The sequence below is a fragment of the Panthera uncia genome, chromosome D4 (assembly GCF_023721935.1).
Source record: "Panthera uncia isolate 11264 chromosome D4, Puncia_PCG_1.0, whole genome shotgun sequence".
Classification (NCBI taxonomy): Eukaryota; Metazoa; Chordata; class Mammalia; order Carnivora; family Felidae; genus Panthera; species Panthera uncia.
In genome coordinates, this window is record NC_064807.1 from 77761812 (window position 1) to 77787031 (window position 25220).

A 25220-nucleotide genomic window follows, 5' to 3' on the forward strand; every position below is an offset into this window, starting at 1 on the left:
GCTTCTTGCTACATGTAGGACATGCACAATCCTTAACACGGCCAAGGAAGGCACACACGATGGCCACCTCTCCCACACCACCCCAGCACAGCTCCACTGGCCTTCAGGTCATCAAATGGTCCAGGTTCTCTCCCGCCCAGGGCCTGGGCATACCCTGTGCACACGGAAACACTCCACTACTCTGTACACAGCTACCTCCGATTTCTTCATATTTTGTCCCTTCTCAAAAAGCTCTCCCCTGAAAGAGTTTAGATACCTCCTAGCCTTCCTCACAGAACACTGCACTCTTTCCTTCATGGCACTTAACACAATTTGTAATTATATATTTATTTGTGAAATTACTATTTAACAACTCTTTCTCCTACTGGGCTAACATCCATATCAAGCCTGGGTCTGCTTTGTTCACTCCTGTATCCTCCAGCCCTCACAGAAATACCTGGTAAGCTCAGGAAAAGTGTTTCTGCATGACATTTTCATGATTAATATTGCATTTGATCCTCACGGCCATCTTTTTTTGAAAATGAGTAAACACCACAATACTCTTTTAAGGACTTTATACATTTTTTCTTTGTCCCACTTCTTGCAATTATTTTTTTTTTTAACATGAAAATTGCTTTTCTGATTAAAAAATATGTTTATCCTAAAGGGAAAAAAGCACCCACAGTTCCTAAGTAATAACCACCTTCAACATTTCGGTGCATGAACGTATTTATTCAGAAACTGGTATCCTACTCTACAGTAGAGTTTTATTGTGTTTGTTCCCTCTACCCACCAAATATATTGTGAGTATTTTTCCATGTCCGTAAGTCCATTCATCTGTTAAACTATTTACTGAGTGCCTCTTACCTGCTGGTCACTGTTGTTGGCCATCACGCTTTGTGGGCGCACCTGCTCCGTCTTATGGCTCCCCTACCACTTACAAAGCAGCACCCAGCATCCTCCACCCCACCCCCAGCTCCCTCACCCCTTCAAAGCCTGATGTCGAGATTTCTCCTGTAAGTCTTCCTACCTTGGTGACCCATTCCGTGTGCCCGGTGAGTGTGTTCAGGCACGTCCCAGCAGATAAAGCCCATACTTTCACAGTGAAGTCTGCAGAGCCACTCACCAAGATATCCAGTTCATCATTGTAGTCAACGCTAAACACTAGTATATACAACATACACAGAGTTAAAACATGCCCGAGAGTCTTTTATAATAGAGTTCAATAACATTCATTCTCCCTAGCTGCTCAATGATATAATTCCTCAACCACAGTTACTGTTAAGAATGGTGCTACTCAGTTAAGAATTTTATGATAAAAAATATATCCCGTTCAAAATTCTTGTTATTATTATAGCTGATTATTCTAAGGATGGAACGTCCCTGGAGTAATGCAATCTTTTACACTTGTGCTAGCTTTAAAGCGAGAGGTAAAAGCAGTACTGGAGATAATGGCATTTCCACTCAGGACTGCCTGCCTGATCCGACACAAAGCTAATCCAGCTTATGCAGGGAAAATAGGAACATAGGTGGCCCTGCTTAGATGCGCACTATTTGTTGCAGTGAGACTCAACTTCAAGAATCATACCCATAATCAAGAAAACAATACCCATAATCAAGAAAAGCCAGTGTAACAAGAAAAACAAAAGACACACAAGTATCTCAACGGTCAGACTAAACCATTCTCTCAAACGGTTTGAATTTCTTCACAGGTGTACCCCCAGCACCTAAAACAGCAAGTTTTAGCCTGAGTACAGCAAGTACTCAAAACATTTGTTTTTAAATGCCTGCCAAACTCTAAAGGAACACTGGGGACCCAGAGATGAAGGGCTTTTCCTTAAGGAACTCAGTCTAAGTGAGGGGTGAAGGAGGAAGTCCAAAAAAATTAAATGTTTACCTCTTGCTAGGGAAACACCAAGGAGAATGACTAACTCTGCCCAGGGGTATCAGGGAAGACTTCAGGGAAGAGGCGATATTGGAGATGGGCCCTGAAGGATGAGTAGAGTTTATCAAGAAAAGAAAGAGAATATTGCAGGTAGAGGGAACAGCAAAGGCATGGAATTATGGAAAAGCCATAGCAATGTCCAGGGAACAGTAACGAGGAAATTTTTTAGAGCAGGGCTCTTGAAGTTGATCACCTGGAAGTCAATGTACATCTTGACACTATGGAACAGTATACTCAATTTAGTAAGTTCCATGCTAAACCACAGATTTTCCAATATTCATTTCCATAACAAACAAGTGGTAACAAATAAGCAGACTGAGGAAAAATGTGTAAGATGAAAAACAAAGTGGCGAAAAAATGGTCTTCAGGAGTAAAACAGCCAGGTTCACTGCAAAGTATTACTAAGCACCAGACACAACACAAAGAACTCAGGACCTAAGGATGAACAAGACAGGTAGGACCCTGCCTTGCTGGCAGTATAGCCTGGTACATCAGACTTATTTGTATGATGAGTGTTAGGACAAAATACAGGTTACTGGGAAACCTGTTCAGGGAGTCCGAGAAGACGCTTAAGAGCACAGACTGTGACTCTCCAAGACGAGTGCAGTGGGTAAATGGGGGAAAGGAAGGGAGCTGCTGCACAAGAGGCTGGGAAGCAGCTCAACATGATTTCTGCACAAAGCTCCAAAATACAATGCAACAGAGGTGGAAGCTCTGGTCTCGAGACTATATTCAAATGACCAATTTCTGCACACCAGGCCACTATAAAATTATTAGGAAAAATCAGGTATCTGTTTCCTTTGTCTTCTCTCTAGGCACTGTTTGTTTTAATCAGTTGTCAACCAAGCTCCAATGCAATGTAAAGTGTGTAGCTCACACAATCTGAGAACCGCTGTCACTCCAAAGGATGGTTAGCCCTGATTCTACAAATAAAGTAGATTGAATTTACAAGTGTAGGACTTACTCAATTTGGAAGTATGGAAGCTGATAAAAAGCAAAAAGGACGGACTGTTCAATGGAGTGTAAATGAAATAGGTAAGGAGAACTGCCCCCTCCCTGCATAAGGGTACAAAGAAGAGTTTTGAATGGGCCAAGGAAAAGCAAAATTCAGGAAAAAATTCCAAATAAGGGTACCTTAAATAAAGGGATTAACTGCTGTTATTGAGAAAACAGAGGAGGGAGAGGCAGGTTAAGTTAAAAAACAAAAAGGGGGTCATATTCTTGGCTTCCGGTTTTAAGGAATGAAGTTAAAGTAACTGTAGAAACCCCTGAAAAAGGGCAACCCACCCGCCCCTGTGTGCCCCCGGAAGTGCTGGGTCCTGGCTCCAGAACTCCATTCCCAGCAGGCCACAGTGTTGTCAAAGGAGCCTGTCACAAGCTTCTGCTCATCAAATTTCACTGCTGCACAAGTGTGGGTCTGGATGCCATAAACGCACTGTCCTGTGCTCACATCCCACAGTTTTGCAGACAAGTCATCTGACCCTTCAAGAGAAAAACAGGGAGGTTAGTAAGAAAACAAACACTAAAGAAGGCCAATCAATCCCCAAACCGTGGTATTCTTCAAGTAGAACCTCAAGGTCCCCTCCTCTAGCATTCCCACTTCATAGCTGAGAAAAGCAAAGCATGGAGAGGCTAATACAACTCATTCAGGGTCACCAAAATGGTGTTAACAGCACGGGGACTGAATGCAAGCTTTTTGGTTTTGTCCGTTTCCCTTAACCTGCCAGGCTACAAGAGGAGTGCTAGACTAAAGCATCCCTTGCTGCTTCTTGTAAAATTTCACAATCTTTGACCATCACGAGCTTTCTGATTTGAGCTTGAGATGAAGGGTATTACCTATGACTGCATGTATACATTTGCATGCCTATCCATGACCCACATCCCGAACAAATAAAGAATGCTGAAGAGTAAAGCTGTCCACTGGAACAGGTTCTACTCTAAGGGCAGTCAGGGAAAAGCCTCAGATCTCTCAGATCACAAGTTAACTTCTGCAAAGGCTAACTGCTAATTCTTTGAGCCATCCTGAAATGTGCAAAGCAACTTCTAAGAAAACCACGGATAAATTATCCCCAGACTTTCACAACTCAACACACTGAGCTTGTAAAGCCCCTTAAGATTCTGCAGAGGGGCGCCTGGGTGGCTCAGTCGGTTAAGCGTCCAACTTCGGCTTGATCTCACAGTTTGTGAGTTCGAGTCCCGCGTCCGGCTCTGTGCTGATAGCTCGGAGCCTGGAGCCTGCTTCGGATTCTGTGTCTCCCTCTCTCTGCCTCTCCCCCGCTCACGCTCTGTCTCTCTCTGTCTCTCAAAAATAAATAAATGTTAAAAAAAAAAAAAAAAGATTCTGCAGAAAAAGTAGGTTTTATTTCTATTCTGATGAAAATATACCAATCATGATAATTCAGGATTAGCTTTAATTATGTTTAAAGGTATAATGATTAAATCACGCTCACAATTTACCTTTATAACAAAAAAGTAATAATAAGAATTGACAAAGGCATTTTGAGGATATAACAAATATAGTCACCATGACAAGGACACACTATGCAGGAAATCACCAAATGACTGGTTTTGGAAAGGATGAAATGGCTAAAATCAGCCACAATTCTGCCTTTAAGGGTTGGTAAAGAGCCACTGTTCCAGACAATGGAAAAATAGCTACGACTTATGAAAGAGGTAGAGCATGAATTTCAACTTGGACAAACCCTAGGAGAAATACAGTCTTCATTTTAGACTATATTTGTTGTCACTTTACTATTTAGAGACTCAGGTTCTTCCCTATAAAATAAGGGATGGGAATTGGTTGGTGGTTCTCAATGGTCATATGAGACATGAAAATCATCTGGAGAAGGGCACTGGGCTGCTCAGTTGGTAGAGCAGGTGACTCGTGAACTCAGTGGTGTAGGTTCAAGCCTACAATGGGTGTTAGAGATGACTTAAGAACAAAATCTTTGGGTGGGGGGGAAGAATCATCTGAGAAGCTTCATCAAACACCTATGTAGGGTCCTAGCTTCAGAGATTTTAATTTAGAACCTCTGAGGTGGGGCCTGATCATCTTAAAAGCTTGCCAGGTGATTCTAATGTATCAGCAATATTTTGAGAACCAATGATCTAGAACAGCACTCCAAGAGAAACAATACAAACCACGAATGCAATTTACATACATAATTAAAATTTTTCTATTATTTACTGTAAAAACAAATTTAGTACAAATTTCATTAGCTCAATATATCAAAAATATTGTTAATGAAATATTTTATACCCTAAGTCTTTGATATCTACTGAGTATTTCCCATTTCACATCTCTGGACCAGCCACATCTCAAGAGCTCAAAAGCCTTACGGGGTCAGTGGCTAGTATACTGGACAGTGTGTCTAGATAATCTGAACTGTACATTTGAAAAATGGTTAAAATGATAAATCTAGGTGTTCCACAAATATGCCTTAGGAAACGGCATGATTAGCTCCTCAATCTAGTATATATTTTACCACAATGTGATATGAACAAACCAAAAAAAAGGGAGAGATTATCCTAATTTTTAAATTAATTTATAGAGGAAAATATTGGGCCACTCAGTTTTACGCCCTAGAGAAGCATCAGAGAATAACTTGGTTAATTTCAGTTCCATTTTCTAGTGGTACAAGTCTAAACCGCTAAGCCTTTAGGAGTCATTGTTCTCTGCTCCTTTTTGGTTTTATTTCAACCTTTCCTATAGACTCCTGTTTGCTGCACTGAGTATACTCCAACGTGTTTTCAAGGAGGTCATCAATGACGCAGCCTAAAGATGAAAGGGGAGTAAATAAACGTAGACTGTTTTTCATTATATAAAAGAAAAAAAAAGCCCTCTCAATTCAGAAGAGGTTGAAACAATACTTTGATATAAAAAAATTCCAGGGATGGGTATATAACAAACGTAAGCAGAAAACTGAGCTGTAACTCAAATGGAATAAACTATCGTATCCAGCAAGGTTTAAATATTTAACTGGTAGAATCAGATCTCAGCTCTCAACTGCCTCTTGGAGGCATGTGACTCTGATGACCAACTGAACAAACACTGGCCAGTGCCTCTTTCATACAGGCAATTTTCACTGCCCTTGAAACTCTCTTCATCACCATTCTTCTTTACCTCTTCCCTAAGTACGCTCTTCAAGGATCCATCCTAGGCCCCATTCTTTTTTCCTCTCCATGTCCTTTTGAAATTTCACTGTTATCGCCATAGCTGAAATGTCACTAACTCCTCAACCTTTTGCTCTAGCCCTGAGCTATTCCCCAAAGCTCTGATGTTACATTTCCAGAACCTTGTCGGAATCTCCATCACATCCGACTGCATTGAAGTTCATCCCAGGGGCACCTGGGTGGCTCAGTCAGTTAAGCATCTGACTTGATTTCGGCTCAGGTCACGATCTCACAGTTTGTGAGATCAAGCCCCACATCAGGCTCTGCACTGACTGGGGAGCCTGCTTAGAATTCTCTGTCTCTCTCTCTCTGCCCTTCCCTTGCTTGCACTCTCTCTTAAAAATAAATAAACTTAAAAAAAATTTTTTTTTTAATTTCATTCAAAATTGAACTCCCTCTACCTGCTCAAATTTATTCCTTCATTTCCTATTCTTGGTACCAGTACTACCACCTTCCCAGGTATTTTCCTCGCCACATACTCAGTCCATTGCTAAGTCTTGTTAATTCCATTTCAATGGCTGCTCTTCCATTTAACTGCTCCTTTAAAAAAATCTCTACCCTTCGGGCACCTGGGTGGCTCAGTGGGTTGAGCATCTGACTTCAGCTCAGGTCATGATCTTGTAGTTTGTGAGTTCAAGCCCTGCATTGGGCTCTCTGCTGTCAGCACAAAGCCTGCTCCAGATCCTCTGTCACCCTCTCTCTCTGCCCCTGCCCCACTTGGGGGCACGCTCCCTCTCTCTCAAAAATAAATAAACCTTGGGACGCCTGGGTGGCTTAGTCAGTTAAGTGTCTGACTGACTTCAGCTCAGGTCACAATCTTACGGTTTGTGAGTTTGAGCCCTACATCGGGCTCTGTGCTGGGTCAGAGCCTGGAACCCGCTTAGGATTCTGTGTCTGCCTCTCTCTCTCTGCCCCTCCCCTACTCTGTCTGTCTCTGTCTCAAAAATAAACATAAAAAAAATTAAGTAAACAAACCTCAAAAAAAAAAAAAAAAAAAAAACAACTCTACACCTACTATCCTAAATCTAGATCTACTCTTACTTAAAATGCAATAGGCTAATACTTTAGTTTAGAAATTCTAGATCTGTCTATGTCAGAGGGTCTTCATATAAGTAGTGTCATCCTCCAAGGGAACATTTTAGAAATTTGCAGGGGTGGTTTCAAGTGTCACAGTGATTTTGGAGGCAGTGGGGGGCGGGCCGGCAGGGGGGGCCTAAATTACCAGCCTCTACTGGGCAAAGACCAGAAATGCTAGACATTCTGCAATGTTTGGGACAATGCACAAAAAGAATAGTCATGTATTCTGCATGACCTTTTTTTTTTTAATGTTTGTTTACTTTTGAGAGAGAGAGAGAGAGAGAGAGAGAGAGAGGCAGACATAGAATCTGAAGCAGGCTCCAGGCTCTGAGCTGTCAGCACAGAGCCCGATGCAGGGACCTGAGACCACGAGATCATGACCTGAGCTAAAGTTGAACACTTAACCGACTAAGCCACCCAGGCGCCCATATTCTGCATGACTTCTTAAAGATTCTGCCTGATTGCCTTAAAGGTTCTGCCTGTGACAAGTTTATTCTTAGTTGTCTGAGCCTTGGACCTGTTTTACAAAGCACCGAGTTTATTCTGAATTTACTATGAGTGTAACTACCTCAGGTAGACTGAGGAAAAATGTACTTTGCTTTTGTTGGAGACTTTTCACCACTTGTGACCACATCACTGATGGTACAAATACAACACTGTGCTATTTACAACTGTCATGTTCATGATGACAGTACATACACAGGTGCAAACATCTGATTACACTACCGTCTTCTAACACAGCTGTGCTTGAGCACAACACATTTAATGTGCATTATTTTAAATTACTGTCTTATTTCTCCTCTGGATCAGAGTTTAGGTATTATATTGATTTTTTGAAATATGTGTATGTACAGGTAAGTTATTTCTGTGAATTTGACTTCAAGGTAAGAGAATATTGTAAAATACGTTACAAAAAGAGGACCTGGGGCCTGGCAGAAATAAGAAACACTGGTCTACTTGGAGCAGAATGCTCTAGTCCTGGCCCTTTCTCTGCTCAGAAATCTTTCATAGTTTTTCTTATTGCTTAAAGAAAACTGTCCAAACTCATGTTCCCAATATTTAAGGTTTTTACAATACAGCTCAAGACAATTCTTCAGCTTATATTCTAAGAATCTCTTATAGAGTCCTTAATTATATACTGAGTTCAGATAAAAAGAATTTTTATTTTCCTCCTATATGCTCCATGCTTAGCCCTTTCCATACCTTTGCTGGAAAGTGCTTATTCTCATCTCTCTAAAATCTACCCATTCTCCAAGATTCAACAGAAACACCGCTCATTTTTGCAAATGAAAGACAACACTCCTTCCTCTGAACAACTGATTTTTTACTCATACAATTCAAATATATCATTTGACCGCATATCTTTTATAGCTGTTGTTTTTCTTATTCAACTGTAAGCCATGGTCACAATATGGCAGCGTGCAGGTTAAATATGACACAATCACAGTATTTTTAAAATGTGAATAGTACTTAAAAATCAGTACACTAAAAAAAAAATCAATCAGAATATTGCACAAAAATCTAGATTTAGGACTTCTTTGAAAAATCAGATCTGACCACTGTGAGCCTATATCCCACATGGCAAATAATTCACTGCAGTAGAGCAGCAGCTACCCTCTCTAGAAGGGCAAGTGTTCTCTCACTAGCACAGTCTACATGGAGACTTTTACTTAATCAGGTTACCTTCCTGATTCCAGTATGTATGTTCTCTGAGCAAAGAACTGTCCTAATTCATCCACATATGTCCTTACATTGTCTTTCACATAGTACTTTCTAATTATCTACTGCGTAGCACAAACAAAGCACAACAGGTTCCTTTCTCACCATTTCAGAGCTCACAGCTCAGCAGAAGGATAACTACCTCTTTGGTAACAGCATGAAACAAAGGTATGTATAATTCCATAACAAACACTTTTCTCACTAGTTATAGTTTCAGGGATACAGCTATTAGAAATTTTAAACTTGGGGTGCCTGGGTAGCTCAGTCGGTTGAGCGTCTGACTTCAGCTCAGGTCATGATCTCACGGTCCGTGGGTTCGAGCCCCGCATCGGGCTCTGTGCTGACAGCTCAGAGCCTGGAGCCTGCTTCGGATTCTGTGTATCCCTCTCTCTCTGCCCCTCCCCTGCTCATGCTCTGTCTCTTTCTGTCTCAAAAATAAAAACATTAAAAAAAATTTTTTTTAAAAAGAAAAGAAAAATTAAACTAAACCTTTGGATTATTTTCAATAGAGCATAATTTTCAATACACAAACTTGATGAATTTAATCAGAACAAAAAATACAAAATATAGACCCACCTACAGAAAAACCTTAAAATGCAGGGTCAGGTCCACCGTTATTGCAGATATTAACTTTCCAGGTAGTTAAAGAATTCAGTGAATGTGTCCCATTCACTTCTGCCCCAAGTTAAACTCAAGTTTTACTGCATTTCAAAAGTAAAATTTGATGAGAATTTTTCTTTTAAAGCTACATGTGGTTCTGAAAATGAGTCAACTGCCAGTATTTGCCCAAGTGTGAATGAGCACAAGGCTCGAAGGCGATACTGCATCTTAATCTTTAAAACTTACCTGCCATTGATCATAAGACAGAAAGGACACAGAAAAGCCATTGCCCCAACTGGGAAAGCACATCCATGTATAAAAGAATGGATGATCCCTTTCCAATAATCCGGCTTATAGGACACAGAATAATGTAAGCATGGAGTAACTTTAGGATGACAAAAACCACAAAATGCCTTAAGTTTAATGTTCATTTTATAAAACTGGCAAAGCATTTAGCATTTTAGAGAAACATATCACTATTAGAAAATGTACATCCTCAAGAGATCATACACCTCAAGAATATTAAAACTGAGTCTGTTATTTAAAACTTCTGTGGCCATGCCATGAATTCAGTCTCTCTGGAAAGGACAGTTAAGAGGAGCTTTAATATCATTTATATTTCTGGATCTGTAATTCTACTTTGAGGTTTCTGCCCCAAATAAATAATTCAAGGGGGGAAAAAGGCAAACAAAAATATTCATAAATATTTCATAGAAATACTCTGAATTCATAGAAACAAACTGAATATGCACTAATATTGAATTGGCTAAATAATGATGATATATTTACACAAAGGAACAGAATATGCTATTAAAAAAGGCAATTATGGGGTGCCTGGATGGCTCAGTGGCTTAAGCGACTGACTTAATTTTGGCTCAGGTCGTGAGTTCGAGCCCCGCATTGGGTTCTGTGCTGACAGGGTGGAGCCTGCTTCAGATTCTGCATCTGCCTCTCTCTCTGCCCCTCTCCTGCTTGCTTTCTCCCTCCCTCCTTCCCTCCCTCTCTCTCTCTCTCTCAAACAATAAATACATAAACTAAAAAAAATTTTTTTTAAAAGGCAACTATGTACTTCAGTAATACTCAAATGTTTATCTTGGATTAGGGCGCCTGGGTGGCTCAGTCAGTTAAGCGTCTGACTTCGGCTCAGGTCATGATCTCACCGTTGTGGGTTCGAGCACCACGTCGGGTTGTGCTGACAGCTCAGAGCCTGCAGCCTGCTTTGGGTCCTGTGTCTCCCTCTCTCTCTGCCCCTCCCCTGCTTGTGCTCTCTCTCAAAAATAAATAAACATCAAAAAAATAAAAATAAAAATAAAAAAACAAAAAAACAAGAAGGGCCTGACCTATAAAAAAATTTTTTTAAAAAGAAATTATCCTGGATGAAAAAAGAACACCAAGGATCCCTAAATATTACATACATTGGAAGTGAAAAGGCATCGGGATCATCAATAAGGCTGCCTGAAATCATTCTGCACCATTGCCTAAGAATTATTTACAATGCCCATCAAAATGTACTGCCTAAAACATATGCACTGATTACATGTACAAAGAGCCATTATAACTGGAAGAATCACACAATTCCAAATTTTAATGATTATATCTGCTACATAGTTACTTAATTGCTTAGGATTAAAATATCCATCTGTCTTTGTTTCCATGCCCAAATTCTTTTAACTTTTAATTCTTCTTAGAACCACAGGAATTTTAGCAAGAAAGAAATACCTCCATTCCCATACTTTATAGATAAGAAAACAAACACAGAGAGGTTAAGTAATTCTTGCAAGATGATCTAACTACTTGCTAGGTCTAGGCATCATCTTTTCCACTGGTTTTTCTCAAAAATCACTGTTGACAGAAAAAAAGTTTAACCAACATGGAAAACTGTACATGGAAGGAAAAAGCACTGAAAAAAATAGTTACAGCTTTCTGACTCACATCACATTTAAAAGAATGTCTGGGGGTGTCTGGGTGGCTCAGTCGGTTAAGCGTCCGACTCTTGATCTCAGCTGAGGTCTTGGTCTCAGGGTTGTGAGTTCAAGCACCGCATTGAGTTCCATGCTGGGCATGGAGGAAAGGAAAAGGAAAAAGGAAAGGAAAGAGAAAAGAGAAAAAAGAAAAAAAAAAGAATGTCTGGAGCCTTCTCACAAAATTCTATAAAAATGATTTGTCTTCTAGAGGGAAAGAGGATAAAAGGGTATAAAACTACTCAGGGATGGAGGGAGGGGGAAATTCCACTATAGATATCTCATATAATTAATACTTGCCATCCTCAAGCCTAAGGACTAGTTTGTTCTGTTTCTAAGATTATACCCTATGAAATGCACAACAACAACAAAACAGTTCCAGAATCTCTTACCTGTACAGAGAAGTCCATCCTTGTAGTAAAGTGCATACACTCTGGCACTGTGTCCAATTAACGATGAGGTCTCAAAGGCTTCATGGTCCTCCAGTTGCTTCATTCTCAAAATAGCCTTCAAATAAACCTTCTTCCAGTGCAAAGCGTCCTGAACAGAATCATCTATCTGCCAGCCCAAATTTTTACACGCAGTCTGCCACACCTCTGTACAGGCACTTATCACCTTATTCCACTGTTTAGAGACGAGGCAGCATGTGAGTAAAGTCTGAGGATCGAGCCATTTTAACAAATAAAAACTGAGCTCCAGGGGAAGGAGTTTGAGGAAGTCCCGCTTGAGGAGAGTCTCCAGGTTATTGGAGAGATGCCTGAGCTGGACTGCCCCACTCAGACTAATCAGGTGATCCAGAGTTTCATTTTTCTGCAAGTCCGTCAGAGAAAGAAATGTAACAGAAATGTTATCAAGCCATGTCTCAAAGTCCTTTCTCTCCATAAGGTTATGGAAAAATTTACCTGTGGCACATCAAAATATTGTATTAGTTCTGCTCAAAAAGACCATTCAAGCAAGACTGCTAACAAATGAAAATTAGTGTAAAAAACTTGGCATTACAACTTTATGTTTAGTTATTACATTACAACTTTACAGTTAATATATTGTATTCGAAAATCTTCCATGCACACAAAAGATAATACATCTAAGAAAACATACTTTAATGAATCATGATCTCTGAAACATAAATCAGTGAGACTTATGCTGGTGTATGTGACTTGCTCCTTTTGAAGTCTAGCACATGCTACATGCACCTTCACAGTAAAAGATTTATAGTATCACTCATTATAAAATAGTTTATTCTATACACTTCTCTCCCCTCCCCCCAACACGATCAAAACCATCGTAACACTATTTCCTTAATACGCTCTACTTGGGTACTTAAGTCACAAATATAAGCACCAGCATGTGACAACCAGAAGGCAAGTCTCCTGAGCAGTAACTGGAGACATTAGTTATCATGTAGGCACAGCTTGATCTGTTACCAAAATCACAGAACTGACTACTGGGTTTTCAATAAATATTCAGGCAAAAAAGGTCTGGGGAAGAAAAACAGGCAGATGTAATAAATCATGTGGCTCAGGTATTTTGGTTTTTCTACTTCCTTTATGGCACTGCCTGTTAGAACAAAAAATTACCAAAGGCCTTATGTAGCCTTACATAGTTTTTATAAGCCTCATATGAGCTGGTGACAACTCTTAATCATGTGCCCCCAGAGAGCAAAGAGGGTCAAGGAAGCTTGCACAAATAAGTAATCCTGATGCTTCCAAAACACCAAGAAAAAAACAAAACAAAACAAAACAAAAAAAACAAAACAAAACAAAAAAACCCCAGGTAGCATCATCTCTACTTTGAGGAGGAGGAAGTTACAAGTCAGAGAAGGTAAGTGATTTGCCTACCTACAGTCAATAGAGCTATTAAAACAGCATCAGAACAGACTGGAAGTCAGTGCTCCCTCCATCAGTACTCTTCCAACCACACAGACCGAACTGTCTCTCTCTCTGACTACAGCTACAACCAGGAGAATCACAACCTGGTTATAAAATCTGGTACCTATCTGATTATACCACCTTCTCCTTTAAAAGAACGACACATTGCTCCAGGACTAACTGGAGCAAAAAGAAACGTTACAAGTATATAGCATTACACATTGCATCAAGGTATCAACCCGCTTTTAAGAACAGGGAGTAAACTAATGAAAAAACAAAAAATACAGCAAATCAGCAAAAATCATCTTTCCCAAGCTTAGCTACATGTTGATAGATGTTAGTGCTGGATGATGGATACACGGAGGTTTTTATTCTCTTTACTACCATATGTTTAAACATTCCATAATTTAAAAACAAAGCTTTCCTTCTAATATCACTTAGTTTCCTACCAGATTGCCATACTAATTTTAAAAATTAACACCCAAATCTCAACACATCTCCAGAGGCAAGGGAAACAAAAGCAAAAATGAACTACTGGGACCTCATCAGAATAAAAAGCTTCTGCACAGCAAAGGAAACAGTCAGCAAAACTAAAAGCAACCGACAGAATGGGAGAAGATATTTGCAAACGACACATCAGATAAAGGGTTAGTATCCAAAATCTAGAAAGAACTTATCAAACTCAACACCCAGAAAACAAATAATCCAGTGAAGAAATGGGCATGAGACATGAATAGATACTTCTCCAAAGAAGACATCCAGATGGCCAACCGACACATGAAAAAATGCTCCACATCACTCATCATCAGGGAAATACAAATCAAATGAGATACCACCTTACACCTGTCAGAATGGCTAACATGAACAACTCAGGCAACAACAGATGTTGCCGAGGATGCAGAGAAAGAGATCTCTTTTGCATTGTTGGTGGGAATGCAAGCTGGTGCAGCCACTCTGGAAAACAATATGGAGGTTCCTCAAAAAACTAAAAATAGAACTACCCTACAACCCAGCAATTGCACTACTAGGTATTTATCCAAGGGATACAGGTGTGCAGTTTCAAAGGCACACATGCACCCCCATGTTTATAGCAGCACTATCAACAATAGCCAAAGTATGGAAAACGCCCAAATGTGCATCGATGGATGAATGGATAAAGATGTGGCATATATACAATGGAGCATTACTCGGCAATCAAAAAGAATGAAATCTTGCCATTTGCAACTACATGGATGGAACTGGAGGATATTATGCTAAGCGAAATTAGAGAAAGACAAATATCATACGACTTCACTCATATGAGGACTTTAAGAGACAAAACAGATGAACATAAGGGAAGGGAAACAAAACTAATATAAAAACACAGAGGGGGACAAAATTAAGAGACTCTTAAATATGGAGAACAATCAGAGGGTTACTGGAGGGGTTGTGGGAGGGGGGATGGGCTAAATGGGTAAGGGGCATTAAGGAATCTAGTCCTGAAATCATTGTTGCACTATATGCTAACTAATTTGGATGTAAATTAAAAAAAATAAAATTAAAACAGAAAGGCGAGGCAAGGCGAGACGAGACGAGAGACGAGACGAGACGAGAAAACAAACCAAACAAACCAAACAAACTAAACCTATTTACCAGAGGGGAGGTGGGTGAAATAGGTGATGGGGATTAAGGAGTGCACTTGTGATAAGCACTGGGTGACGGAACTGTGGAATCATGATATTGTACATGTGAAACTAATATAACACTGTATGTTAACTATACTGGAATTTAAAATAAAATTATATTTAGAAAAAAAAAGGAATCCTGACACATAGATTAAAAACATTAGTATCTAAATTAATGTCAAAGAGGAAAATAAAATTTTTCCCATAAATGTCACCTAGATGAGGTCTACATCAAAAGCCAGATCTCACCTTCCAACTTTGTTCACGTAAGGTCAGTAAAAGTCCTTTTCATTAATTTCCCAATATCAAATTTGGCCAGAATGTTATCAGACAAAAAACAGTAAATGCAACCAAACTTTCCAATCACATCATCTACTATCCAATAATTTTGGTTTTTGGAACAGTGAATGCACTTTAAAAACAAAATAATATTCTGGAATCCTCAGGGTTTGGGCTAGGCAGGATTTATTAGTTTAAGGATTTACCTGGCAGCCAAAAAATAATCGGTTCACCAAAAGTTTAATCAACAACAGAAGTTAACACACTACCTCCTCCTGAATCCAAACAACCTTCTATCTTCAACATTTCCAGAAATTTTTTACTTGGAAAAAATCACTCATAGCAAGGCAAAACAACTCTTTTCTTTGGACACCCACAAAATGTCACCATAGCTAATTAATTAATACTGGCGAATTAAAAACATACACCAAAACATCTGCCCAGGAATCCTTTTCTACAGTGAAAAAGCATGGGGGGCTTCTTCCTCTGTTACACCTACACCTACACACACATGAATATCCACACATCCATCATAGAAATGTTTACACATAAGTAAGCTGAATTATTATTTAAATGACCACAAGGCAAATTGATAATACCCATGAAAACATTATCAGGTAGGTTCGCACCATTAACAAAAACTAAGACACATCTTACAGCGTGCCAAATTAATGTAGTCATGACACCATAGAAAATTATGGGACAAACTTTTCAGTGAGAGTCTTTAAAAAACCCAGCCATTTCTGAGATTCATATATTCTCTTAACCCATAATAAGAATTTTTTCCTCAACTCTGCACTATTAGAAAACACCAGTATTTACTTTTCTAAAAAAAAAAAAAAAAAGACTTTGGAGGTTAACTTTCTTAAGGTCACAGGTCTAAAATGAACTCTTTTAGAGAGCCTGTAGGAATATCATGTACTGGCCGCACAAGGCCCCCAGGGGAAAACTTCAGGAAGCAGGATTTCAATTCAACACATGGAGGAGCTTTTATTTTTTTTAAGTAGGCTTCACGCCCAGCGCACAGCCTAATGAGAGGCTTGAACACACAACCCTGAGATTAAGACCTGTGCTTGAGTGGGGCGCCTGGGTGGCTCAGTCGTTTAAGCGTCCGACTTCGACTTAGGTCATGATCTCGCGGTTTGTGAGTTCGAGCCCCGCATCAGGCTCTGTGCTGACAGTTCAGAGCCTGGAGCCTGCTTCAGATTCTGTGTCTCCCTCTCCCTCTGCCCCTCCCCTACTCACGCTCTGACTCTATCTTTCAATAATAAATAAAAATTAAAAGAAAAAAGACCTGTGCTTGAGATCAGGAGTTGGACACTTAACTGACTGAGCCACTCAGGCTCCCCATTAGGAGGAACTTCTAAATCATCAGGAGATTTCCAACAATGTAGGGGCTGCCTCCAGAATGGTGAGATTCCCATTACTGGGAAAGTCAAGGACAGTTAGAAACAGAGGCAGAATGAGGTATATATGAAAATGCTTTGGAGTCAGTCAAGTCTTTCAGTGATTTACCCACTTCCTATGTGATCATGGGCATCTCTGACCAACTTCCAAACTTCAGTTCTATCTGTAAAATGGAAGCTATCCCTCACTTTGAGGGCTGGGAAACTCAGAAATTGAGCAGGGGTGGTACTTTTGTTAGTTTTATTATTATGAATACTGGCCAGGAAAGCTTTCAGCAGCCCTAAGGCTGGAATAGACAGGACTACTAACAACCCTTTCAACCCTATGATCCTTACCATAAACTTTCCCTTAAATTGGCTTAAAATACATGGAAGAAAAATTCACGGACTCAAACTTACTGGGGTTTAATTTTATAATTAAGGGCAGTTATTGAGTTGAGGCCAGAATTTCCTGCTAGGTGCATTTTTGTCTGTACCCACACTCCATGCTGTCTTGCCTTCCCCTCCCCCCGACTTGAGATGAAACATTAAACTTGTCCTTCTGCCCTCAATATTAACAATCACAAAGCTCCGAAATGGGTATGATGAAGACTGCTAAATTGGAAGCCAGGAGGCCTGGGTTTGGTCTCTGGTTCTACCATTAATTCCCTATGTTCCCTCTGGCAACTCTCATATTTGTATTGGTTTAAAAGATTCAAGTACTACTCATAGACGTTACTTCATTTGATTATCAGAACATCAAGGAAAGTATCAGTACTATTGCCCTTAACTAATAAATGAGATTTATGACCCAAGAGGTGGAGTGACTTTCCCAGGGTCCCATAGGAAGTTAAGCAATTTAACATCTTACCTAGTTCCCCACCGTCGCAAACAAAACAAAACCTATATACTGCTAGGTCTTACTAGAGATAGATGTTCTGGATAAAACATCACATGTACGTTTTCCTCTCCTCCACCAGGACCTGGCCTAGTTAAGAGTGAAAACAAGACATTTGTTGTTCGGAAGCCCGAGGCTTCATCTTCCCTGGCTTCTCATCAAGCATAATCAGCTGTTACAGTACAGAGGTTTTGAAAACGTGTATCTGGATTTATAAACGTACACACACCCAAGGTATCTTTGGAATATTCAAGAAGCTGGTAACACTGGTTGCCTCCAGAGAAACCTGGAGAGCTGAGGAACAGGTGTGAGGAGCCCTTTCTTGAATTTAAAACCATGTGAATATACAACTTATTTAAAATCTTACAACTTATTATGACAACTTAATATTACAACTTATTTATTCATCTCGCCTTTGGTTTTGAGATGAATACAAACAGCTCGGAAAGAATACAGTGTTTATAAAATCCAGGCTCTGCAACTCCACTTGTTGCTGAGTGACACTGGGGAAATCACTTCACCAATCTCAAGTCCAGTCTTTGACTTGTAAAATGCAACCTCGGAACAGCATTCCCTGCAAGGGTGTTTGTGAGGCTTAAATCGGATAATGCACGTAAAGCGTTTAGCACAGTACCCTACACGCTGTAAGCCTCCGAGAAACGTCAGTTACCATTATTATTGAGCATTAATATGGCTATCTGTAGTTCAAGCGTCGTCCCCCCCGCCCCCCGCCACATACACACCTGTTTCCATGGCATACCCACAACTACGGCGCAGTCCCTCACATTAATACAGCGCTTTGTACTTCAAAACCACCTCTCCACACTTCATCATCTTTCAAAGTCATGGCAGCCCTGGGACATCATTGTTAACTCATTTCGCAGCTAAGGAAGCTGAGAACTAAGAGGCAGTAACTCCGAGACTCAATGTTCCCATCTCTAAAATCAACTCCAGATCCCTTCAGCCCGTTCGTCGCTCCCAGGTTCCCTGCTCCCAGAGTCGTGTTCCGCGCAGCACTGACCTGAGCGAGCGCCCCGGGGCCCGGGACCTCGCGCCGGGCTCACACCGACTAGGCGCGCTCGGGCCGCCAGAGCCTCGCAGCGGCCGGGTCCGCTCCGCAGCCATGGCGCCTGCAGGGAGAGAAAGACAAACGGCCCGAGGCGCGCCTGGTCAGCAGGGGCGCGGGCGCCTAAGAACCCCCTCCCCGACCGGGCCCCGCCTCACATACAGACCTGGACCAGCGGCCGCCGCTCGGGGTCTGCAACCTCACAGGGGAGCGGCTTCCGGTGCTGCCTGCGTCATCTCCGCGCGTCCCTCCGCCCGCGGCGCCCAGCGGACGCGGGTGCACTTCCGGCCCCGGCCTCGAGGGGGAAGCGGGCGGGCTGAGGAGAGCGCCCAGGGAGGAGGAGCATGCGCAGTATAGCTGGGACCTGTGGCGCTTCATCCACGACTTAACTTCCGTGCCGTGTATCGGAATTTGTCCGGAGCCTTGACGTCCTTCGTCGGACCGATCCGACCTTGCACAAACTCTGTGGCGCTTTTCCTTATCCTCACTTTTCGGAGGAGAGGGAGGAAAATTTCAGACACGTGTCCAAAGTGAAACAACCCATTGAGCCGCCTATCATGCATGTCCCAAACGCTATTCTAGGAGATAGGGTTAGTGAGCAAAAAGTACAAAAAACCCGGCCGCCTGGGGTTTATATCCCAGCGGGGGAGGCTGACAGATAAATAACTAAGCAAGGCATGGTGCAAGTCTTAGCAAGTGCTCACGAAAAAAATAAAGCAAGTTAAGGGGATTGGTGAACGAAACAAAGGAGGCAGGTGATCTAGGTTCAAATCCCAGCTCTGACACTCCGGCTGTGCCGTTGGCCTTAGGTAACATCTCTGGATTTATATTCGTCTTCTGCATAGCAGTTATAGTACTTCCTCGTGTGATCCTTCTGAGGACTGAAAGCTGAAGCATAAATCTTTAAGCATCAAAGAACAAAAATTGTGTGCTTCCTATGTGCCAGGCACTCTCCTGATCACTTTGTGTTACCGCATTCAATTCCCACAGTAGCCCTGCATAGTAGTTACTATTATTAACTCTTGTTTTTAGAGATGAGGAAACCCGGGTCAAAAGAGGGTTAAGCATCCTGCCTAAGGTCATCATAACCGGCTATCTTAGGATTGCAACCCAGCCCCCCCCCCCCTTCAAGAACTTAAATTCTCCTTGTCTCTCCCTAAGGGCTCATAAACTGCAAACACACGTATCTTATACCAGCACCCTCCAACAGGACTTTCAACAATTGTGTCCCCTATTTACATTGTCTAATAAGGCAGCCACTAGCCTCTTGTGACTACTGAACACTTGAAAATGCCTAATGTGACTGAGGAAATACAATTTTAATTAATTTAAATATAAATAGCCACATGTGGCTAATGGCTACCCTATTGAACAGACTGGTCCAAGAGATAGAACATGTAATATAGACAGTAAGACAGTCACATATCCAGTTAGTGTTAGGGAATGACCAAGGCGCCCAGCATCCTGCGTCCATCTAGTACGCTTGAAACATGGGAAATAAAAATTTGACTATGTGAAGTAGAAGCCAAGTATGGTGTCTTGAAAGTCAGGCTCCACGAGAGCAAATTTGATTTGGTAGGCAACAGAAAGCCTCTGTAGACATCTAAGCCAAACAGTGACTGATGACATTATAAGAAATTTTAGGAAGACATGTGTATGCAGATCAGATAACCTCTATGAAAGGCAAAGCAATACCAAGGTAATTAAGAAAAACAAGCACCCCTATCAATTTGTAGCAAACAAATTGTGGTAGGAGTTTGATGAATCAAACTGAAAATCCCAGACAGAGGTGCTCTAGAGGCAATGTTGTTAGACCTTCTCATGAACAAAGAAACCAAATTGTCTAAATTGAAGCAAGAGGAGATCTGGGAGCAAAATTTATAGCTCTAAGAGATGAAAATTGCAAAACAGGATTTGTATTTAGTTGTTAAACTTAGAATGTATAAAAAATTTCCTTTCAGATGATTTTTTTTAGGTTAGATTTTCCCACTTTGTAAAAATTTCCAAGATTGCATGACAAATGGCTGAGCAAACATTGACATTTTTCCTAGCCAAACAATTACAAAAAAATGCCCTGAGTGGCAGGCAGGAACATCAACATGTGAAAAGACGAAAATGGTTCAGCCCTGCCTGAAAACAGAATGCTCAATACAACTGCTCAATACCACTGCTTATGTGACAGGAACATGAAAATATGCTGAATGTTGTTTCCTTTCTTAAACTTGCTGGTAGAAACAGTGTTTGGAATAATCCCTACATATTCATGCCCCCAGGAAAACGGCAAACAGCCAATGCTGAGTTCCTTCAGTTCTGGCTAAAATGGACTACGTGTTGTTTTCCAGTTTGAGATAAAAAATGCCTGGGTAGGTAGTTGGGGTGACATATAATTGATTAAGTAAACTTCTTGCATAGCCTATACTAGGAATTCAAAATCCTTCCCAATGAGACATAAACCCAAACTTTCATACGATGTTTCTTTGGGGAGGAAAAAAAAAAGCACCCATTAGGGATAAGTATTCCTTGATGTTTAGTACATGTCTTGCACATGCATATACCAGGGAGCAGGAACTAGTCCAATTGTTTAGCTTCTTGAGAGCACTCCAAAACATACTGTATGACATTTCTCCTTGTATTATGATGTTTGAGAGGTGATGTAGGTGAACTGCTCTTTCAACTCCCCCACACGTTTCACCAGGAATTCAGCATACCGGCAACAGGTCAGTTTCAAAACATATACAAGGTTGGAAGCGTTTGAAAAGGTTTGTGTTCTCCATTCTTTGTTCTGGATTCACTCTAGCTGTAACATAATCTGCACTTGCTTCCCTATGGAGTCAGCAGGTATTCTGGGACAAAAGCTCAAGTTGATTGGAAAGAAACTTTATCCTTAAAGTCTCAGGCACAAAGCACCTTACCTCAATTGCTGTTAGACTGGAATGATGCTGAGAGATACATTTGGACATAATTTTGGCATCTGGATTCAGTAATTTCCAAAGTCCTGAAACGGTTCACAGACAACATGCAGGTAAGTTTCTTAAATCTTGGAAGCATTTGATATCTATTAACAATAGCCAAATTGTGGAAAGAGCCTAAATGTCCATCAACTGATGAATGGATAAAGAAATTGTGGTTTATATACACAATGGAGTACTACATGGCAATGAGAAAGAACGAAATATGGCCCTTTGTAGCAACGTGGATGGAACTGGAGAGTGTGATGCTAAGTGAAATAAGCCATACAGAGAAAGACAGATACCATATGTTTTCAATCTTATGTGGATCCTGAGAAACTTAACAGAAACCCATGGGGGAGGGGAAGGAAAAAAAAAAAAAGAGGTTAGAGTGGGAGAGAGCCAAAGCATAAGAGACTCTTAAAAACTGAGAACAAACTGAGGGTTGATGGGGGGTAGGAGGGAGGGGAGGGTGGGTGATGGGTATTGAGGAGGGCACCTTTTGGGATGAGCACTGGGTGTTGTATGGAAACCAATTTGACAATAAATTTCATATATTGAAAAAAAAATAAAATAAAATAGGTTTGAGAAAGCTGAAGTTTCTTCTATGTGCACATCATCAGCTTTGAGAAAATGGAATGGAATTCAGATTATAATTGCAGGGATTTGTTTTGTTTTGTTGCCTATTCATTAGGTATAGGAAAGGAAAAGATGGGGGTCAGGATTCTCAGTGGTTAAGCTTTGGACTCTCCCAGACTTGAGTTCCAATTATGACCCTTCCCCACGCCCTTACCCACTGAGATGATCTTTGGCAAGTTACTAAACTTGGATGCTCACCTTAATTTTGGAAATAACCTATATGAAAGGGATGTTACCAAGGCTAAGTGAATTAAGTCATTTAAAGTGCTTAGCACAGTGCCTGACACACTGCAAATGCTCAGTAAGAGGTAACTATTATTATGGAAGGCTTTGTCAATCAAACTCCAATAGAAATTTAATTTCTTTGGGGCGCCTGGGTGGCTCAGTCGGTTAAGCGTCCTACTTCACTCAGGTCACGATCTCGCGGTCTGTGAGTTCGAGCCCTGCGTCAGGTTCTGGGCTGATGGCTCAGAGCCTGGAGCCTGCTTCCAATTCTGTGTCTCCCCCTCTCTCTGCCCCTCCCCCGTTCATGCTCTGTCTCTCTCTCTGTCTCAAAAATAAACGAAAAAAAAAAAAAAGAAATTTAATTTCTTTAATGTTCCCTTGCTCTGTTATATTACGATACTGTATATGCCCTTCCAGATGGAAAGTTTCCATCTTCTTTGATGATGTGGAGTAAGCTTGGCACAGAGCCATCCTAGATCTCTGAAGGGGTGCTATGCAGATAGCGGGAATTTGCCCATATTGGCAGATGTGTCGAATGGATTAGGGGACATCGCTAAAACAGACAATGTCAGAAATCAGTATCGGATTAAATTGGAAAGTCATAGTAGAAGGATGTAAATGTTTGATAGTAGCCATTGTCCACTGGCCAACAAAAGCAACCACTTCATGGAAAAATAGCCCTTGACCTTTGTAATTAGAGAAGAAACTGATCCAAGTGCTTCACTTTCAGAAAAAAAAAAAAAATCATATCTTTTCCTGTAGGCTTTTAGCGCAATAATTCTGCTTGTTACTTTATATCCATATGTCTATGCCTGATTCCTCTTTGCTTTTCCAATGTCTAGCACCGTGCCTTGCATATAGTAAGTAGGCTTTCATCCAAACAAGCGAGAAAACAACCAACTAGCATTTTATTCAGTTTCTACTTCACGCCAAATACTGAACTCTGCAACAGTGGAGAAGAGAGAGCTGTCTCTTCTCTGCCAGCTGTCCAGGAGACCATGATCTAGTGGGAGAGACAGATAACAAAAATAAATGAGAAACACTTAAAAATAGCGTATTTCTAAGTGCTGTAAGAAGTATGTATAGCATTCAGTGGGGGCAAAAATAAGAATGGAGACGAAGCTTGAATGAACATGTGTTTTCGTCTTATTTAGGTGACATTCTGCAGACTTCGGACTCACCAGTGGTGTTTCATTCTATTTAATGTTATCCTGTTTCATGCTTTGCTTTTTGGGGCTGATTTTGTGGAAGAATACTTTCTGCATGCTTTGCCTTATGTGGATATGAAAGCTCTTGAAATTAAGGAGAAGGCAAGAAAATTGAACACGGAGCCCCTAAGAAGTAATCTTTCCAAGTATTACATCCTGAGCCAGTCGGAGCTGTGTAAAGGGAAGAATATATTTTTACTCTCTCTTATCTTCAGTAGCCCGGGAAATGGAACAAGGCGGGACCTCATCAGGAAAACCTGGGGTAACGTGACCAGTGTTCAAGGGCACCACATTCTCACACTGTTTGCTTTGGGAATGCCCGTTTTGGTAACTACCCAGCAAGAAATAGACAAAGAGTCCCATAAGAATAATGATATAATTCAAGGAATCTTCTTGGACAGTGCTGAGAACCAAACCCTGAAAATCATCACGATGACGCAGTGGGCTGTGACTTTCTGCCCTAATGCCCTGTTCATTCTTAAGGTTGATGAAGAGATGTTTGTCAATGTCCCGAGCTTGGTAGACTATCTTCTTAATCTGAAAGATCACCTGGAGGATGTCTATGTAGGAAGAGTTATCCATCAAGATACACCCAACAGGGATCCTAATAGTCAAGAATTTATCCCTTTTAGCGAGTATCCAGAAAAGTACTACCCAGATTACTGCAGTGGCGAGGCCTTTATTATGTCCCAAGATGTGGCTCGGATGATGTATGTGGTTTTCAAAGAAGTACCCATAATGGTTCCTGCTGATGTGTTTGTAGGAATTTGTGCAAAGTCTATTGGCCTTATACCCATCCACAGTTCAAGGTTTTCTGGAAAAAGGCACATCAGATACAACAGATGTTGCTATAAGTTCATTTTTACATCCTCAGAAACTACAGATATTGAAATGCCCCTGGCATGGAAGGAAATTAGCAGTGGGAAAGAATGTACCCTGTTTGAGACTTACTACGGGCTCATTTCCTGCAAACTTCTGACATACTTTGACACCCTTAAACGTTTCCACATGGGTACCATAAAAAATGATGGCATGTATTTGGGTGATTAGTTTTTTTTTTGCTGTTTATTATAAATTTGGTCTTTTTAAATTAACTCATACCTCGTTATAGAAAGCATCCCTCCTTCCTTGTGTTTTATGTACTTTCTTTTAGCGAGTTGCAAAATGTTATTAGTGCTCGGATGTACTACATCATATTGAGATTTCATGTTACGAAATCTAAGTTGAGATAGCACTCTTTTCAAAATAAAACATTCTATCCAAAAAAGGGAGAACATGACATTTAATTATAACCCAAAGTCTTGTTTCTCTTTACAGTCATTGAATTTATAAAAATCATATTCTGTGGAACTGTCATGATTCAGCAATAGCAATGGCAACTAATTTTTGCGAATGCTCAGAATTAAAGGCAAACACTAAGGAATTTGTTGAACAAAATTGTCATCTTGTATGTAAGCAGGAAGCATTTTACTAATTGGGTAGTGGAATTACATTTAATTTAAAAGTATGAACCACATAGTATATGGACTTGGATAGCTAACTCTTTGTAAAGCAATTTTCATCAAGTTCTAATTAGCCAGTGCTTT

General features: G+C 40.7%; 2 protein-coding genes across 5 annotated transcripts in view; one reads left to right on the forward strand and one right to left on the reverse strand.

Annotated features, from left to right (window-relative positions):
• FBXW2 (F-box and WD repeat domain containing 2) overlaps positions 1 to 18867 on the reverse strand; it is a 32776-nt gene extending 13909 nt beyond the window's left edge. The window contains exons 1-5 of one of the 4 annotated variants that reach the window (XM_049627971.1): positions 18781 to 18867; positions 18570 to 18678; positions 11847 to 12356; positions 3212 to 3406; positions 1010 to 1143 (exon numbers count right to left, since the gene is read on the reverse strand). In XM_049627971.1, coding sequence (XP_049483928.1) covers positions 1010 to 1143; positions 3212 to 3406; positions 11847 to 12336 — 819 coding nt within the window. In that variant the 5' untranslated portion in view covers positions 12337 to 12356; positions 18570 to 18678; positions 18781 to 18867. The other 3 variants (XM_049627993.1, XM_049627978.1, XM_049627985.1) reach the window with 3 other exon arrangements.
• A 2763-nt stretch (positions 18868 to 21630) lies between these two features.
• On the forward strand, positions 21631 to 25036 carry B3GALT9 (beta-1,3-galactosyltransferase 9). The gene is made up of 2 exons (XM_049629997.1): positions 21631 to 21636; positions 23581 to 25036. Exons 1-2 carry the CDS (start codon positions 21631 to 21633, stop codon positions 24682 to 24684), a joined length of 1110 nt encoding a protein of 369 aa, XP_049485954.1. The 3' UTR covers positions 24685 to 25036.
• The last annotated feature ends 184 nt before the right edge of the window (positions 25037 to 25220 follow it).